Source organism: Rhinatrema bivittatum, chromosome 5 (assembly GCF_901001135.1).
Source record: "Rhinatrema bivittatum chromosome 5, aRhiBiv1.1, whole genome shotgun sequence".
NCBI classification, from domain to species: Eukaryota; Metazoa; Chordata; class Amphibia; order Gymnophiona; family Rhinatrematidae; genus Rhinatrema; species Rhinatrema bivittatum.
The window spans coordinates 18,837,583-18,856,944 of record NC_042619.1 but is presented as its reverse complement, the minus strand read 5'-3'; the positions used below and the strand labels follow the sequence as shown (position 1 = coordinate 18,856,944).

The 19,362-nt window shown below is 45.3% G+C and overlaps 1 protein-coding gene across 2 annotated transcripts in view; it reads right to left on the bottom strand.

The window, feature by feature from the left end:
- Positions 1–1,750: 1,750 nt before the first annotated feature.
- Positions 1,751–19,362, bottom strand: part of POLD3 (DNA polymerase delta 3, accessory subunit) — a 128,385-nt gene continuing 110,773 nt past the window's right edge. For both annotated transcript variants that reach the window (XM_029602080.1, XM_029602079.1), the window contains one exon: positions 1,751–4,305. In XM_029602080.1, the coding sequence (XP_029457940.1) occupies positions 4,115–4,305 (191 nt within the window). In that variant the 3' untranslated portion in view covers positions 1,751–4,114. The remainder of the gene's footprint in view (positions 4,306–19,362) is intronic.

Here is a 19,362-nt window from a genome sequence, read left to right as displayed (position 1 = left end):
CAAGGCATCAAAACAGCTGAGAATTGCTTCAAAGGGCTTGACTACCAGCTAATTTGTTCACAGGATCTGTTTTTTTGCTCGAGTCAGCTCAAAGCTCTGCTTAAGCTTCTTGAAGCAGGAGGTACAGGGTGTCTCTCCAGCTGGACCTTAACAGCTCAAGAACAGAATAGAATAGGCCCTTATTCCAGACATGTCATTTCATTCATATTCAGACATGTCCCTGCAATTTGCCTTTGACTGTACATAAGTTTATACTGTTTCGCCTTTGTTTGTTCATACGTTTATACTGTTAACCCAGTTGTGACATGCTCTGTGAATTTGTTGTGATTCTGTTCTTCGATTTTGATTTTAGTAATTTTTTGGTTATCCATTTCCTTCACTTCTTCACTCTTTTCTCCCTCCCTCCCTTTCCCAAGTTCTCGACCTTTGCCCCCCTCCTCCTCTTATAGCTAGCCCTCTATCATCGTTCATTGTAATTTCCTCCTTCTCAGTTACTTTAAACCGACATGATGTGTCCTACGAATGCCAGTATATAAAAGCTCATAAATAAGCAAACAAACAAACAAATAAATAAATAAATGTCATGCCCTGCACCTAGGCACTTGTGAGCATCCGGATACTCTTGTGTCTGGCTGGGGAGCTGTTCTCAAAACTGCTGGCTTAATTCAGGTTATGTGATTCATGAAAAGAACAAAAACAAAATCAAAATATTGTTAAGAAAATAAAAGCATCAAATACCAACTAAAAAGGTTGCCCGATGCCATCAATGCCAATGGGTGAGGAAAAGCCTGCAAAGTTTTCTACCTGAAAACATTTTATTGAAAAATTATTTTTTAAATGTAAATGAACAAAACCCCCAAATAGTTAAAAAGGAAAACAGACAAAGGTACTTGATTGTGACACTTGCTGACAGTAGTCTAAAGAGGTGCTCTTCTCTGTAAGCCACAAACAGGAACTGACTCATGAATTTTGGACTCTCCTGACCCCCAACACAGCTGATCACATTAACCTCTTAGCGGGATTCATCTCAGCTTTCTGTTTGAGAAATATCTTGATGACATACCTTGAAAGCTGTAGTATGTCGTCTGGCCATTGAAGACACTTAAGATGGGCAAGAAAGGGGGCAGATGAACTTTCAAAACACAGACCACCTCCGACCAACGACTGCTTTCAGTATGGTTACTTCACTTATCTGCTGAGAGAACATGGCCTGCCTTGCATTTGTGAAGTAATTTTTTCTTGTATACCCCACTGAACATACAGTATTTGCTCTTGCATTTATATTGTTTGGATTATATTGCACAATTTTCACATTAATTTATTTAAACACGTTTAGCTAGATATGGAACATTTCAATGGGCACGATGATAGTGATATACAGCATTGTAGGGCAACAGATGTGTGTGTTAAAACTTCAATGAGATGGATGGAGACTGGAGTGTCTCCCTTAAAAATGCTGGTTTCTTTTTCTCGTTATCTAAATATATTGCTCAGCCTTTTTGTACCACTTTGTGTATTTGATATCTGAATGGAGTGCCATAGACCCTTTTTATCATGAAAAATGCTGCTTCCTCCACAAAGCATGTACCGTACCACAAGAGAGGCTGCAATGTAACCGTGAATTTTATAAATCTACTTGTGACTTGCCTGAAAAAATCATCACAAAGCAGTGTGCCATATCTAAATGTTAGATGATCGCATGGAAAACAGCGAGTAGAGAAATGCATTCACAAGGTTCGGGTTGGATAAACTATAACTGCGTCCAGTAATAGAGATGTTTTATTTATTTTCTGCATAAAGATGCTTTATGGTACAATTTTAACCATCTTAGATTAATAGCTCTAATGGAAGAAAATACATTTCATTTGGATATATATTTATCTGTCAGCAGTTTTCAAAGCACAAACACAACTTAGACTCTAGAAATGTATTCTTCTTCTTTTGTCAGTGTGCTTTGCACGTGACAATGCTTGAAACATTCATCACAAGGTCCCAAACCCCTCCGCTCTCTAAAAGTGCTGACAAATCAGTGCTGAGATCCCGCTCCTCTGCTAATGGGGGACTGGGTAAATAGTTTCATCAGCATGTGCAGGGAGAAGCCACAGGAATACCCTTGCAAAATTTGGCTTCAAAAAATGAATTAAGCATCACAACCAGTGAAGAAATGTCAGAGGTACAGCCTCTGTTTCCTCCCTCAACAAAATCTGTTTCAGCATAAGGAAGTGACTTAGTTAAGGGTCACACAGTGACTAGTACTACCAGCGAGACTAGAGGTTGAAGCCCCATATTTCCTGCTGAGTGCCTTACTGAATCGACACCTTTGCCTATGAAAAAAAAAGGGAAATTTATCAACTTTCATAGAAGGAAACCATTGAAACTACAAGTTTATGAGCTGGTCCGATGGCTCAGGAGCAGGGCAACCTGTGTTTTGAGTCTCAAGTCTGGTTTCTGCCCCTCATGTTGGTTTCGAATGCAATGGAGAGACCGTGTTCATAGGCTCAGGAGAGAAGCAATCTGAGCCATCACACAACAGTGACACCTAATGGCTAGATTCAGAAAGCACACGTACCTGCGTCCTGGAGAGAACAGCAGTTTCTGATGACTCCGACCCCAACTGAGGGGAGCTGGGGCAAAACTCCCAGAGAGTTGCAACTGAGCTAGAACCCCCAAAACGACCAAGACAAAAGCTGCCAAACCAAAAAATGTTAAAATGGAAATACTAAAGGCTACCTAAAATTACAAAGATAAAGATGAAAGCATAAACAAAGGTTTGAAGAGAGTAAACATTATGAGGTATTATGGATCCCAAAGATTTTCCCTGTCCCTAGCATGCCCTGGGTTATGTAATCTAGGCCCTTTTGCTGGAAATAACATAACACCTTAAACTGCATTAAATGATTAGGCTACTAATAGAAGTCAATACTGTTAGGTCAGGCTGAACTGGTCCTGGTTTTACCCTGTGGCCTATAAGGACCTGCAGTTTTGCTTTCTCTAGAAAAAAAAGCAAACAAACCCCAAACAGGATTACAATTCCACGCATGCCTTGGAAAAAGACCAGGAGCAGATTGACGCATTGCAGCCAGTTGGTAGACATCATATGAGCATACAAAATAACTTTCTCCATTCTGGCTTCTCGCGCCAGATACCCAACCCACAAATGCACTGAATTACCATCTCTGGCCATGTGAATATTTCTGAATGGGTTTAAGGAGGGATGAAAGATGAGGGCAGAACATCTTTGAAAACCTTTCTACAGCACAAGGCTGTTTCCATACTGCCCTTGAAAAATTTCACCTTCGATCCGCATCAGTCAGATAAACAGACTGAACTTTGAGATCCTGATTTAAGCTCAATGATCAGGCATTTTCTTTATAAAGACAAATGTCAATTTTCTTATCAACAGAAAACCTGTTGAATAGCTTATCACACCACATTTCGGTTTGCGGCTTAAGCAGTAATATCTTCACAAATTAAAATACAGAGCTGAGTGGAAGAAAGCATACACAAATATGTTTTAAGAAAAATATAGTTTTCCTGTCAAATAACATTCTACTGAATGTCTACAGATGAACTGTTAAGACTTAAAACCAGCAGTGCAGCATAAAATATCAACTGTAAAGAAAACGACGAGAACTAGAAGACAAGTCACTGTCCTGGGTCTACCTCTAGCTTCATCCAGGAGGTTAGACATCCCATACGGTTAATCCAAGTATGACTCATTACATTTATGGCTATATACAGCACCTGACTGGGCAACCAAGCTCTTCATATGAAAATCACATTAGCTGGCTTGTCTGAATTCTTGATAATCCAGGCAAAAAACAGACTTTCCCAACAGATAAACCACTTTTCCCAGGGATTACTGTTATCTCTGTACAATTTTATTTACAGAAAATGGAGAACACAAACCCCAAACAGATCAAAAAGGATAAACACTTTCTGATGTGACAGACAGTACTAGAATCACAGTGCTCACTTACACGGTAAGCAAGACACTTGTCAAACAGGCCTCGGAGGCTTGGCCCCCTGTGTGGTCCATGGCCATGGAGAAGAAAGGAAGACAATACCAGGTCTTCTTCCATTGCTCCCTGGAGACGACGGCTGGCACGCCTGTTCACTTCTTCTGAAAGAAGCCCATGATGGAGGCTTGCTTGGTGCCTTTGTTGCCAGCGCCTTTCTTCATAGCCTTGGTTTCTTGCTTCGAGGCTGCTGCAGGCACTGGCTTCTGTGTCGGCACTACCCTTGACATCGCAAACTCTTCTCCACTGTCTGTGCAGGAACCACTCTCATAAACTTTTTCAGTCACTAGAAGAAAAGGATGCAATGAGCGGTCAAGACCTCTAGCGTAATATTTGCTTAACAAATAATCGGGAGAGCAGCAAAAGCAGAAGACAAATTTCTTACCACCATCTTTTCTGACCTATTAGTTTACTGTTCAGATGGTGTGAGGGTAGTAAATAACACCACAGGTTTTGCAAGGCTGCAGCTAATATCATGGATCTGTCTCCTAAGCATGCACAGCACAAAGAGCCAGTGCATTAATACAGCATTTCCCAAACTTTTCAAGCCAAAGGCACACCTACATCAACAAAAGTGTTGTGTGGCACACCAATGTCCAAGAAGCAGGCAGGACACTGCAAGGACTTATGGCCAAAAGAAGAGCTAGGGAAGCACTGAAAACCCCATCAGCATCACTTCCAAATTTTGAAACAAAGTGGGGGGGGGGCATAGACACATATGAAGACATTACAATGAACCTGTTCCCTCTATCCACAAGCAAAGGAGAAGGGAGAAATCACTCATCTAGGCAGCCAGCTCGGTTAGTTGCCTTGGCTGCTACATGCGGCTGCCACAGCTCCTTAACTGCTCCTGCTCCCAACACTCAGAGGGGCCGATGCAATAAAGTGCACTCAGCCTAGCACACAGGTTTACACGTGGTTGGACGTGCTAGACCAGTACCCAATGCAATACGGAGATTAACGCGTCCAAAACACGAGCCCAACCAAATGCGTAAATTGCATGTACATGAGGCTATTGGCTTTTACCTTTTGAAGCAGGAAAGTGCTGGGCGCCCAATGCACACTTTTTAATGCAGCAAATTTAACTTCAGCCCCAGAGAGGGCGCAAAGTCAAGACGCGAGTCAAGGGATCACAAGAAATTAAATACAATCTTCTATGGTTCCTCTTACTTAGTATTGTTATGACACTTAAATTTACTGCTTGTGGTGTTGAAAAAAAGCAAGTTTGCTTACCGTAAGTGGCGTTTCCGTAGATAGCAGGGTGAATTAGCCATGCTGTCTGGGAACGTGCACGCGACCAGAGTAGGCAGAGTTTTCCTCAATGAGTCACAGAGCTTTGACTCTGTGTGGCTGTCTTCCCGCGTGAACGTCCATTTTCCCCTCAGTCTCTTTGTAGCCAAGTAAGGATTAACGATCAAATTGTCCTTGTGTGACTGTCTAGGGAGGTGGGCAGGATCGCTGAACATTTTGTAAATACCCTTGGGGCTGAGGATAGGCCAAAAGGTAGGACCTTGTACTGATAGTGTGTGTTCTGAACTCGAAAACAGAGGTAGCGCCAGGAGGAGGGGTGCATGGGTATATGGGAATACGCCTCCTTCAGGTCGATGGAACACATCCAGTTGTTGGGTTGCAGGAGAGGCAGGATGTTTTTGAGAGAGGTCAACTTGAACTTCTCTTTCTGAATATGTTTGTTGAGGTTCCGTAAGTCTAGAATGATATGAAGGCCGCCTGACTTTTTTGGAATGAGAAAGTATTGGGAATAGAATCCCTAATTCTGTTGTTGATGAGGGATTTTTTGAAAGGACCTTTGTAGTAAAAGGCTTGAGATTTCTGCCCAGAGGGATGGTAATTGGGTCGATGTACTTCGAAGAGGGGGTACATTAGGAAGGGATGGAAGAGTTATGAAATTCAAGCAATAACCTTGTCGGATGATATTGAGAACCCAGTGATCTGAGGTGATAGACTCCCAAATGCTGTAAAAATATTGGAGGCGACCTCCTATAAAGGGCGGCGGAGGTGGCTCGATGAGACTCAAAAAGCAGGTGGCTGTTTTTGTGGAGCTGCCGGGCTTTGCCTAGGCTATTTTTGTTGACGTGGACGTCTCCGTGATTGATTGGGTTGACTTGAGGGTCTTGGTTGACTGTAATGTGACGACCTATATGCAGGAAAAGGTCTGAATTGTCCTCTCGGGTAGGATCTTCTTTTGAAGGAAGGGTAAAACCTTCAAGGCATTGCATGATGTTCCGAGGGGGAAGTTAGAGAGAGCACTGCAGTACTTTGCTCTTTAAGGTGGGAAACAATTTCCCCAAACTTGACGCCGAACAGATTGTCTCCCATGCAAGGTATGTCCGCTAGCTTGTCATGGACATCTTCGTGAATCGCGCTTGCCCATAACCAGCCAAGGCGTCGGGCAGCGATGGCAGCTGAAGAAGACCTCGCAGAGGATTTGAACACCTCGTAAACTGACCGAAGCAGATGGTGTAGGCCTTCTTCCATATCTAGGAAGGGTTGCGGCAAGGTGTCCTCAGCCGAGAGACAAACTAGATGTAACTTCTGTAGACACTCGTACAAGTACTGCATCATACAGAATTGGTGGTGGTGGATTTTTGTAGACTCTACGTCCAAAGTCACCCAAGTATTTATGATCCTTGCCGGGAGGTGCATTTGCGTGAAGTTTCGATCGTTTTGCCTTTGCCAACGCAGACTCTATCACAATAGAATTGTGGGGTAGCTGGGTGGAGTCGTAGATGGGAGAGTTCCTCATTCGAAATTTCAGATCCGTCTTTCATGAAGCGGCCATGGTTGAAAAAAGGGTTTCCCACATTTTGTGGAAGACTCCATTCAAAACTGGATGGGGCGGTAAAGCAGTCAATTCTGGTGGCATCTCAAAGATTTTTAAGATACCCAGCACCTTGGCCCGTGGATCCGGAATTTTACCAGTTAAGTAGATTTCCCACTTTTTCAATGAATTTCGCATAGGAGAAATCCTCCTGTGGCGAATATGGCTCTGGCATTCCTTCTGGTGGATCTGAGGGCATGCCTGTAGAGGAACTTGGTGATGATTTGGATGAAATTTGCGAATCCGGACTGCATGGGGGGGAACTGGAGCCGGAGACGGAAAGTTGGCCGGGTCAGTTGGTCTAGGAGTCGTCGTCGCCAGTGGTGAAGGTGCTGGAGACGTCACCGGTGGTTTGGATCCTGTTTGCATAGATTCCAGATCCTCAAAGAAGGAGCTTAGGGCCTGCGAAATCTGCAGCATGGCCATAGAAGCCAGATTACCTGGTTGCGGAGGCATCTGACCGACATTTGATGGGGGTCTTGCAGGCAGTGCTGCCAGAAGAATATCTTGCGCATCAGTGCGCTTCAATTGAAGACCCGGTGGAATGATAGGAGATGGTCTATGTCTCTGTCGGAACAGTACCTGCATCTGAGGAAATAACCTTTTCCTTCGAGATACAGAGGATAAGTCGGAGAAGAAGGAGTCTCCACTTCCTGAGAGACATCTTGAGGATGTGGAATCCGGGTCAGACAGGAGTTCTACATCCATGTCAGGGCTTTCTCGTGGCCGCTTAGGTTGTATGGAGTGACCAGAGTGCTCAGAATGAGTGGATGGGGCCTTGTGAGTATGCTTGGCCTTTTCCAATTGCTTAGGACGTGATGAGTGGTATTTATGGCCCGGCTGCTCCTTTTGCGTCGTATGCATCGTAGCATGCGTTGCATGCGTCGAGGTGTGCGTCGGGTGTATGGATTGCGTCGAAAGCTTCTTGTGCACTGTGCGGTCCGAGTGCGTCAGGTGCGCCATAGGATTCAGATGCTCTGGTTGCGTCTAGCACTTTGATGGCTTTGGTGCCGAAGGGCCCGGACGATCGGGAACAGGTCCCTGAGTCCCGATCGATGCATCTGAGGGTCTTTTGTTCTGTGGAGGCAACTGAGTCAGTGCCTAGCTCTTTTATTGGGCGCTGGAGGTTTATCTAACCTGGACCCGGTGCCAGGAGCGGCACAGAAGAGGCCCTCTTCGTCAACATCTTCTGCTCCTTCTTTGCCAGTCTTGGCAAGGAGTGCGTCGACGGTGTCAGGGCATAGGAGCCCGATCGCAGCCGTGCCATTTTTTCGGCGTGCTCATGCTGCGTCCGGGGGACATCCAACCACAGTCTCAGCAAGAGGCTTGGTCGTGGTCCGGCCCGAGGCAACTGTAGCAATAGTTATGTCCATCAGTGATGGACATAACTTTGCCACATTGGCAGTATCTGAAACCCGATGGCTTCGGAGCCATCGCGGCAACAGAAAATTGAAAAAAGTTAGGAAAAGTATGAGGAAAAAGCTCCGTGTGTGAAACGGATCACGGAAAAAAAAAGAGACTGAGGGGAAATGGATGTTCGCGTGGGAAGACCACTGCGCAGCCGCACAGGGTCAACGCTCTGTGACTGAGGAAAACTCCACCTACTCCGGTCAAATGCACACTCCCAGACAGCATGGCTAATTCATCCTGCTATCAATGGGAAAATAAATGTATATTGGCTCGATTTAAAAATAAAAATCTTCTGGACATACAATTTAGATACCCATAACAAGGGGCGCTTAGTTTTGGGCATCTTCAACCTCAGCAAAATCAGTCAGAAGACGTGGGATACTCGTACTTGAGTGCCCATTGCAATTGTGGGCGCCCAATGCATTTGAGTGCTAGGGATGCACAATTCTCCCCACTGCATCCCTTTTTACACAGCTCATTTCAATACTGCATTGGGTGCTCAGGGAATGTGACTGCATGAGCGTTAGGAAAATGGGTGCTCAATACGAGCACTCATTTGCAACGCGGATATTATTGCATTGGCCCGTGAATGAGTCATATCCAGTGTTCAGTGCACACTCTCTTGTCTAACTCAATCTGGGGATAAGACAGAGGCTGGAAGGACTCAAAGGAGGAAGCTTAGGATGGGGAAGATGAGGAGGTGCTGTGTACTACCCAAAACAGGACCCAGATATCCATGCCCTGCATGCTGCCCATTAATTATCACATTCTGGGGCTCATGATCTGCAAGCAAAAGTAGTTCAACTTTATAAATCAGGAAAAGGATACAAAAAGATATCTAAAAATTTGAAAATGCCAATCAGTATTGGTCAAACTCTGATCAAGAGGTGGAAAATTATGGGTTCGGTTAATATCAAGCCAGACCAAGAAAGATTTCAGGCACAACTGCCAGGAAAATTTGTTGGGATGCAAAGAAAAACCCACAAGCAACTTCTACTGAAATATAGGCTTCTCTGAAAAAGTGGTATGGGTGGTTTCAGCATGCACAATAGGAGATATTTGAAAAAAAATGGGCCACATGCCAGAAAAAAGCCACTGCTTCACCAATAACACAAAACAGCCTGCTTACAATATGATAAACACCTAGAGAAGCCTCAAAACGTCGGGAACAAAATAATTTGGAGTGATGAAACCAAAATTGAATGTTATAGTCACAACCATAAACACTATGACTGGGGAGGAGTCAACACCATCCCTACTGTAAAGCATGGAAGTAGAGCTCTGCTGTTTTGGGGGGGTGTGAGTTACAGCAGCACAGGCAATTTAAACTTTTTTTTTTTTTTTTTTTACTAGCTATTGAACTTTTAGCGATTAAATTACAGTCCTTCCAGGACTACGATTGGCAGGATGAATGCAGCATCTTAAATCAGAAAATCCTGGAGAATTTGAATTCATCAGCCAAGAAGCTGCACATGAGATGCACTTGGACTTTCCAATATGACAATGAGCCGATACATAAGGCCAGTTGAGACTAGCCACAGTAAACTAAAAGATCTTATGGATGAATGGCAGCTAGTCGATGTTTGGAGGAATCGGTATCCCCAATCCCGCACTTACACTTTTTACTCTGCCCCCACAATAGCTATTCCCGTATCGACTACCTGTTATTTGATAAACTATTGTGTAACCAAGTTCGGAAAGTTGATATTGAAACCATCACATGGTCTGACCATGCACCAGTTAGCCTGGAGATCGATATGGGAGCTAGGGATGCGGGAGAACGCTTCTGGAAATTAAACGAATCCCTGTTACAGGATGATCAGTTTGTTCATAAGTTAGATAATCAGATATAAGAATATTTCTCATTAAATGCTAGCCCATTGATTTCACCTAGCACCCTGTGGGATTGTTCCAAAGCTGTAGTGCGGGGGTTATTTATCTCTAGGGCAACGGAATGCAAACGTAAACAAAATCAAGACAGAACTGAACTAATATCTAAGATCAATTCCCTGGCTAAGGAACATATGAGAAGCCAATCTAGTCGCTGCTATAATAAGCTCTTAGCACTTAAATCCAAGCTTCATCAATTAGATCACAAGCATTTACTTAATTCTCTAGATATCACTAGGCAAGCTTATTATGAAGGTGGTGACAAGGCAGGGTGCCTTCTCGCTAGACAACTACGAGCCTGTATGTCCCAAAACAACATTTCTAAGATTAAAGGGCCCACCGGGAACATGATCACGGACTCCATAGGAATTCGTGAGGCCTTTTCCTTTTTCTATAAGAAGCTTTACAGTAAAGAGGAGGATATACAAATTTCCCATATAGAGGATTATTTACAGACAATCATGCTAACTAACCTTACTCCAGAGCAATGCCTAACTCTTGAAGCTTCGATCTCTGCTAGTGAAGTAATTACAGTGATTAAAGCCCTAAAGATGGGTAAATCTCCCTGCCTTGACGGGCTGCCAGGAGCCTATTATAAAAAATTTGCACAGACGGTATCAGGACCCCATGCCCAATATTTCAACAGCCTCCGTGAAGAGGGGACGATCGGAGCGCAGGCCAATGTGGCGGGTATCACTGTCCTTGCCAAGCCAGGGAGGGATCCAACGCAATGTAGTTCATTCAGACCTATTTCATTAATAAATGTGGATCTTAAAATCTAAGGCTCTACGGCTAAATAAAATTCTCCCATGTTTAATACACTCGGACCAAGTGGGCTTTGTGCCACAACGGATGGCTGCAGATAATATTCGTAAAGTACTGGATTTAATGAGGTGGGTGTCTGAGGAGAGGGAACAGGCAGTGCTCCTATCTATTGACGCTGAAAAAGCATTCGATTTGGTTCACTGGCCATTTTTATTTCAGACGTTGCAGAAGATGGCGTTTGGTCCCTCTTTCATTACCTGGATACAAAAACTATATGACCATCCACAAGCCAGAGTAAAGGTTAATAATGGGTATGGATAAGCGTTTGACATTGGTTGTGGCACCAGACAAGGCAGCCCACTGTTGCCTTTGCTCTTCACCCTGTATTTAGAGCCACTAACGACAAACATTTGTCAAGCTTCTGATATTAGGGGCGTATCGTTGGGTACCACGCAATACAAACTATCACTGTTTGCGGATGATGTGCTCCTTATATTGACCGACCCAGTCCACTCCTTGAGGGGGTAATGCGGGAGTTACAGGGTTTTGGCAAGGTGGCTGGTCTTAAAGTGAACCTAGAAAAATCAGAGCTCCTCAATATTAATCTAGCAGCCCAGGACATGCAAACCATACGCCAACAATTTCCATTTAAGTGGGCTAAATCATATATTAAATACTTGGGAGTCCACATCTCAGCCAAACTGTTTGACTTATACTCCATTAACTATAAACCACTTCTCACCAAAATTACAACAGATCTGAGCAGATGGAACAAGGAAGCCTACTCCTGCTTAGGCAGAATTGCAATCATTAAAATGTCCGTCCTACCCAAATTTTTGTACTTATTTTCCTCACTGCCAATCTATATACCATCTTCCATATTACGATCTTGGCAGAAAAAATTTTTCGACTTCATCTGGAGGCGGCGACCACCGAGAATAGCTAGACAGGTGCTTTACCTACCAAAATCCTTGGGAGGAATAGCAGTACCTAATATCACCTGGTATTATGGTGCCTCTCAATTGCAGGCTTGCTTGGATTTTTACTGCCTCCAGGCACCGAAACAATGGGTTAAAATTGAGCAGTTCATAGTGGGGTCCATGAAATTAACAGCTATGATGTGGCAACCCCGAGCCACTTGGCGCCTGACACGCAAAATACCCTGGTCGTTGAGCGTCACTCTACGCATCTGGGCAAATCATAGATTCCGCCTGGTTGGGAGATACCAATATTATTACTAGTCATCCCTTATGAATACTAATCAACTACCTGCTGGCTATCAAAGCAACCGGTTAAATGCCTGGACAGCCCAAGGACTCACGACCATCAGACAATTACTCAATCAGGATGACCTCATTCTCAGGGACAAATTGTTTGATTTATTCCGCCTGGATCATCGAGTTATCTAGCATATGCACAAGTTTCGCACTTGGTGCAAGGCCTACAACAGGCCCAATCCCTGCGTCTGGGACGGTCCTTGTTGGAATCCTATATTTTTCATAGTGAAACGCTCAGGGGCACAGTTTCTAAAATATATCAGTTATTAATTCCGACTCAGACTGAGCTGTGTAGGTTCCTCACTCAGTGGGAATCGGACCTGGGTAAACAATTGGGAACAGGTATTTTTTAGGGCACTCAGCAGCTCTATATCAGCCAGATTACAGGAGAATTGTTTCAAGATGGTATATAGGTGGTATCACACACCAGATAAATTCCACAGGTTTTATCCTCAAGTGTCAGGTCTATGTTGGCGTGACTTTGGAGCTTGCGGTACCTACTTGCATATCTGGTGGGAATGTCCCTTGATTGTCCCCTTTTGGGCATCTCTTTTTGATTGGCTGGAAGAGTTACTTCACGCCCCAGTTGCTCCTACAGTGGAGATTGCTCTACTATATGTCTTCCCTGACAGTTTGGATAACACATTTCACAGATTTTGTGTACATGTATTTATAGCAGCTCGTACAATAGTGGCTCTTAAATGGAAAACAAAGTGGCTGCCTAAGCTTAATGATGTTATTCTAAGATTACATGTATATTATAACTTAGCCGCTTTAACTGCAGCAAAATATCGCAAGACGGCTTCCTTTCATAAGTCTTGGAGACCCTTTTCAAAATATATTGCACGACTGTGACGCTTACCAATCACGGACCCTACTCTATTTCTCATAACATGCTTAAATTGTTATTAATGTTAAATGTAATTAATACACATTAAGGTATACTTTGAATTTGCTACGTAGATGCTTAGTCTCCGCAATGGGGGGTGGGTCTGGAGGGGAGGAATAATGAATACTCATAGTACTATTCACATCATTTACTTAAGTTTGTATTGACTGTGATATTCCATATTTGTTCTAAGTATTATATGTGTTACTCAGTTTATATGTGTTCAAAATTTTCAATAAAATTCAAATTAAAAAAAAAAAAAAAAAGACGATGAATAGAATCCAAGTGAAACACTGTGGGGATGAGCTTATAAGAATCATGTGCTGGAATTATTATGTAGATCTTTCAGCCTCTGGAATGCTTGACTGATTTTTATTTTAAAGGGACAATTTTCAAACTATTTGCCTGTGGGCAGAGCATGGACTATGTATCTCATCTTCAAAGGGAAACTGCTCACATACTGTCCATGGGTATAAAAGGTCCCCCACATTTGAACCTTTTTTTGCGGGTAAAATTTTGATGGGGAAAATAGTGCACGCAAATTATTTTCCAACTTGCCCATAACATGCTCCTGGGAACGCCTTCCCTCCCTCTGGCTAGAAGCATGAACGCTGGGGAATCCTGCAAGCACTTTTTTTTTTGTATTTAAAGATTTTATTGTCAATCAATGCAGCAAGTAAGATAACACAGTAAGAGATACAAAACAGGAAGCATGAACCAGAACAAAAAGTACACCCATGTAGTAATCACAAACGCACAAATACAACAATACATAACCAAGATTGACCAGTTTATCAATTATATGATCACCCCACCCCAGGCTGCCCACCCCCCACCCCCCTGTACACATCTGGGAGCCGGGAACCATGAGGGAAAATGTGGACTGGAAGGCCTAAAAGAGGAGAAGAGGAAGTTTGAAGGCAAGAGATGAAAAGTAGAGAGATAGGAAAGGGTGAGCAATGCCAGTGCAACCATAGAGAGAAGGCTCGCCCAACCCTCCCAATTGAAAGGCCCTGGTAAAGGGAGTATTTATGGGGAAAAACGCCCGCTTGGGGACATAGCCAAGAGGCCGAGAACGGCCAACAAAATCCAGGACCATAACAGCAGGTGAAGCGTCTCGCAATTAGGAGGCAATGGTTTGTAGTGCAAGCCACTTGTTGTACGAGCCCCACATCCGGTTAAATGCAACCATCCGATCCCAGTGTACTGCTGTAAGTCTACTGAGTTGATAGTAGGTATGTAATCGATGTTGTATTGCAGCCAAACTGGGAGCGTTCACCCCTTTCCAATGGGATGCTATTTCTGACCGTGCTGCAATAAAAACTTGCAACAAAAACTTTTGTGTGTCTTTATTATGGTCAGGTAGGGGTAGACCTAAGAGTACGTGCTGGGGTTCAGCTTGTACCGGAAGGTCAACAACCAACGAAAGCCACCGGAAAACCTCCCGCCACACGAATACCACTTTGGGGCATTCCCACCAAATATGGTAGTAGGTACCAACTTGCCCGCAACCCCGCCAGCAGAAGTTAGAAAAAGTGGGCCGAAATGTATGGAGTCGTTCCGGCGTATAGTGCCACCGGTAGAGTAATTTATAACAGTTTTCCTGTAAACTGGCCGAGACAGAGCATTTATGGGCAAGGGAGTAAATAGAATCCCATTCGTGGTCCTCTAACCTACGCTGGAAGTCTAGTTCCCACAATGTGCGATGGCGTGGGGTCTCCCTGGATAACCCATTGAGCAGACCGTATATCTTAGAAATAACACCTCGTATAGTAGAGGCATATTTGCAATAGGTTTCAAATAATGTGCCGGTCAGCTTCAAGGTACCCCCCCTCGCCCCGCGCTTGACAAAGTGATATAATTTAGCATAATGCAAAAAATCCCCTCCACCTATCGAGTATCGCGCATTTAACTGTTCAAGTGTCATCAAGGAACCCTGGTCCAGCACATGTACCAATCTAGTAACGCCCACTGACCCCCACCGTTGCACAGTCACAGAATTGTCCTGTATTGGGTATACTGTATTAGTATAGAGATGAGTCATTATAGAGTACCGTTCAGGCCCAATCAATTTAGCCTTCCAGGGAAACCATAACTTAAGCGTGGTGCGAAGGGCAAATGGCATGTACATGACATGTCCCCCAGTCTGAGGGGGTTGCCACGGAAGAGCCGACAAAGGCAGGTGCCCTACCAATGCCTGTTCTAAAAGCACCCACTGCGGTACATCATTCGTACGGTGAAGGGCCACCAGAGCCCGAAACTGCGCAGCAAGATAGTACCACAGCAAGTTAGGTAAGTGGACTCCCCCTTGTGGTTTAGTCCTATAGAGAGTCGCTCTAGCCACTCGAGGGGGTCGCTTGCGCCAGATGTAGCTGCATAGCATTTGCTGCCACTGCTTTAACAGGGAGGACGATAAGATAAGGGGAATCGTGGTGAAAAAGTATAGAAATCTGGGCAGTATGTTCATCTTGATTATGGCAAGTCGGCCCAGCCACGAATGCATCTGATTCTGCCACCTACATAAATCCGTACAGATAGTGCGGACCAGGGGGTCATAATTTAACATATAGAGTTGGCTAGTCGTGGGGCCTAATCGAACACCCAAGTATTTAAGAGAAGTGGTAGCCCACTTGAAGGGGAATTGACACCCCAATGACTGTACCTTGGTAGATGTCAGGGTGAGGTTCAAGATTTCTGATTTGTCATAATTAACTTTCATACCTGACACGGAGGTAAACCGCTTCAACTCTGACATGACCTGCGGCAGCGAGGATGCCGGCTCAGTGAGAGTGAACATCACATCATCTGCGAAGAGTGATATCTTAAAATGGTGGTCCCCTCTCCGAATACCCACGATCCCCGGAGTATGGCGAATAGTCGTGGTAAAGGGCTCAAGGAACAGGGCAAACAGCAAGGGAGACAACGGGCACCCCTGTCTGGTCCCCCTTTGAATCTCAAACTGATCCCCATAGCTCCCATTGACCTTAACACGAGCCAAAGGGTGGCTATACAACTTTTCCAGCCAGGTCACAAAAGAGATGCCAAAAGACATTCTGTGCAGCGTCTGGAAAAGGAATGGCCAATGAACCAGATCAAAAGCCTTCTCTGCATCCAGTGAGAGAAGGACAGCTGGCACCCTCTCAGCATGCACCAGATCAATAATGTCTATTAGCCTGCGAACATTGTCTGCCGCCAACCGTCCAGGAACAAAACCCACCTGGTCATTATGTACCAAAGTGGGCAGAACCCCATTAAGGCGAGCGGCCAAGACCCTAGCTAGAATTTTAAGGTCTATGTTGATTAAGGATATGGGTCGAAAAGAACTACATTTTGTGGGATCACGGCCTGGTTTTGGCAACACCGTAATACCCGCAGTGTTTGCGTCCCGTCCGAGATTCGACCCCAGGAGGAGAGAATTGAACGAGGCAGTCAGTGGTCCCGCTAGGAGGTGTGAGAATTTGCGGTAGTACGTCCCTGTGTAGCCGTCAAGTCCTGGGGCCTTGCCGGGGTTTAAACGTTTAATGGCAAGTAGCACCTCCTCAACCTCAATAGGCTTATCAAGGAATACCCTCTGGGAGTCAGTCAGAGAAGGGAGATGCACGGAGCGCAAATAATCAGCAATGGCACCGTCAGACACCGTGCCATCAGCCGAGTATAGCTGCGCATAGAAATTTGTGAAAGCTTGCCGAACACCCTCCGAGGTAGTGGTAGCAGAACCGTCAGGGTTAACTATCTTGGCAATAGTCGCCTGCGCCCGTGCGGCCCGTAATTTGTGTGCTAGATAACGACCCGCTTTGTTACCGCCCTCAAAGAATTTTTGTCTCAATAAAAGCATATGATGGCTGATAACCTCATCGTCCAAGGACCGAAGAGAACTCTTAATCTGCAGTATTTGGTGGTAAACAGATTTCGAGGAGGTGGCGCTATGCTGTTGGGTCAAGACCCTCAATTTAGCCAATAAATCTAGCCGGGTTGCCTCCCGTGTCTTGTTGCAGTGCGCTGCCTGTGATATGAAGAGTCCCCGCATAACAGACTTGGAGCATTCCCATACCGTTAAAGGGTTCATATCCTCAGTCTGGTTCTCTTGGAAAAAGAGTGTCAATTGTGACTCTATCTTGGTTACAAAATCCCGATCCTTAAGTAAGCCCTCATTAAGCCTCCACGGCCGATAACCCGAGGGAATGTCCTGTAGCGTAACTTCTATCCAAATGGGGGCGTGATCGGACCAAGTGATGTGGTCGATCTCTGCTTTCTGGACCCTGTTTTGCAAGTGAGTGGAAACAAAGAAGTAATCAATCCTAGAATATGTATCATGAGGGTGAGAATAAAAGGAGTAGGATCTGGAATGTGGATACCGCCGCCTCCAAATGTCTAAAACACACCATTTATCGAGAAAAGTGTGCCACTTAGACCTGAAGCTTTGGGTGCCACCGGCACCGGTACTATTATCTAGAGAGGGAGATAGAGTGGCGTTAAAATCACCGCCCAATACTAAGTCCCCTTCTAGATGCTGTAGCAGGACGTCCTCAATTTGTTTTAAAAAGGCTACCTGAGCTGTATTTGGGAAGTATACATTAAGTAAGGATATTACGTTTTTACCCACCCTAATTTTCAGAAAAAGAAATCTGCCCTTCGGGTCCGCCAAGTGGAATAGTTCCTCGTGCACACAGGCAGCCGAGAATAGAATGCCCACCCCCGCATATTTCTGCTCTTTAGAACTGGCAGCCCAATAACCAGAAGGGAATTGAGGGAAAACCAAAAGCCGTTCGTGGTGCCGCCGCACATGCGTCTCCTGAATAAACGCTATCCCTGCCTTTTGACGCTGAAGCTCCCTAGCGAGCAGCAAGCGTTTCCTCGGGGTGTTGAGCCCCTTCACATTAAGGGATAAAATCTTCGTAGCCATCCCATATAAAAAATACTTTCCTCGCCCCTATAGAAGAAAAAAGTGCCCCCTCCCTCGGTAGAAAGCCCAAAAGGGGCGAAACTCCCCAAGCCCACCGTCCCAGGTTCTTAAGACTCAGAAAAATGTTTACATTTCCCAGTGTGTTCCCCAACAATACAACTGTATCCCGCCAACCCTCCTTGGGACACATAAAATGGAGGCTGTGTACTCCCGACTAACAACGGCCACCAGCCGATAGCGCCCCCCCCCCCCCCCGCCCCCACCCCCGCTAAATATGGAAACCAAAACATGTAAACCTGATAACTGCCTACAACTGCAACAATGTAGGAATAATAACCAGAAGTCCAACGCGTAGTGCTTCTTGCCGTCCCTCACGCCCTGCCATATGGTCAGAAAAGGGCCAAGTCCAGCAACTTCAGAAAGATGTCCAGGTCAGCACTCGTCCGACCAACAAAGTTAGGAAGTCCAACATTCTGAAAAAGTCAACCTTGATCCTGCAGAGGGGAACGGCGAGCATCGGACTGCCTCCGAAGTCTTTTCCCCCCCTTTTCTGCCCGCTGCCAGCGGGGGGCCGTATCCAACCGCTCCGGCTGGGACGCCTGCTTAGGGGCTTGAAAGGACACAGGAATTTGTGCTTTAGTGAAGGCTTCCAATGCTTCCACTTTGTTTTTAACCTTATAGGTCACCCCCTGGGCTTGAAAAAGTAACCCAAAGGGGAAAGTCCAGCGATATTTTATATTCTTATCTCTCAGCGCGGATGTCACTTCCCTCAGCTCGTACCTCCTCTGTAGCGTAACCGGAGCCAAGTCTTGGAAGACAGAGATACGTAGATTGTGCCAGGTAATCTCCTTCAGCGAACGAGAGGCAATGGAGACCCTCTCTTTGAGGCGGAAGTTGTGGAAGCAAATCACCAGGTCCCTCGGTTGCTAGTCCCTGCGCTGCCCCAGGGCTCTGTGCGCTCGATCCAGGAGTATTTCCGAGGCGGCGGGTAAGGGGTCGCTGGTGCTGCCCTGACTTCCAGACAATATGTGAAGACAGATTTGTTGAGCCACCACCGTGGCGTCCGCATATTCAGGGGTATCCGGCACCCCCCTGATGCGTAAGTTATGTCTCCTGCTCCTATTTTCCAAATCTTCGATTTTCTCCTGAAGCGCTGCGAGATCTGCACTGTGCTGGATGCCCCGGGAGTGTAAGGTGTTCAGGGCCTCCCCATGCGAATCCACCCTGCTTTCAATTTCGTCTGCCCGGTTCCCTAAGGCTGCCAGGCCCTCCTTCACCTCAGCCACAGAGTCCATGATCTCCCTTTTGTGCTGCTTCATATCGCCGCGCAAGTCAATGAACCACTGCCTCACCTCTTCTCGAGTTAGGGG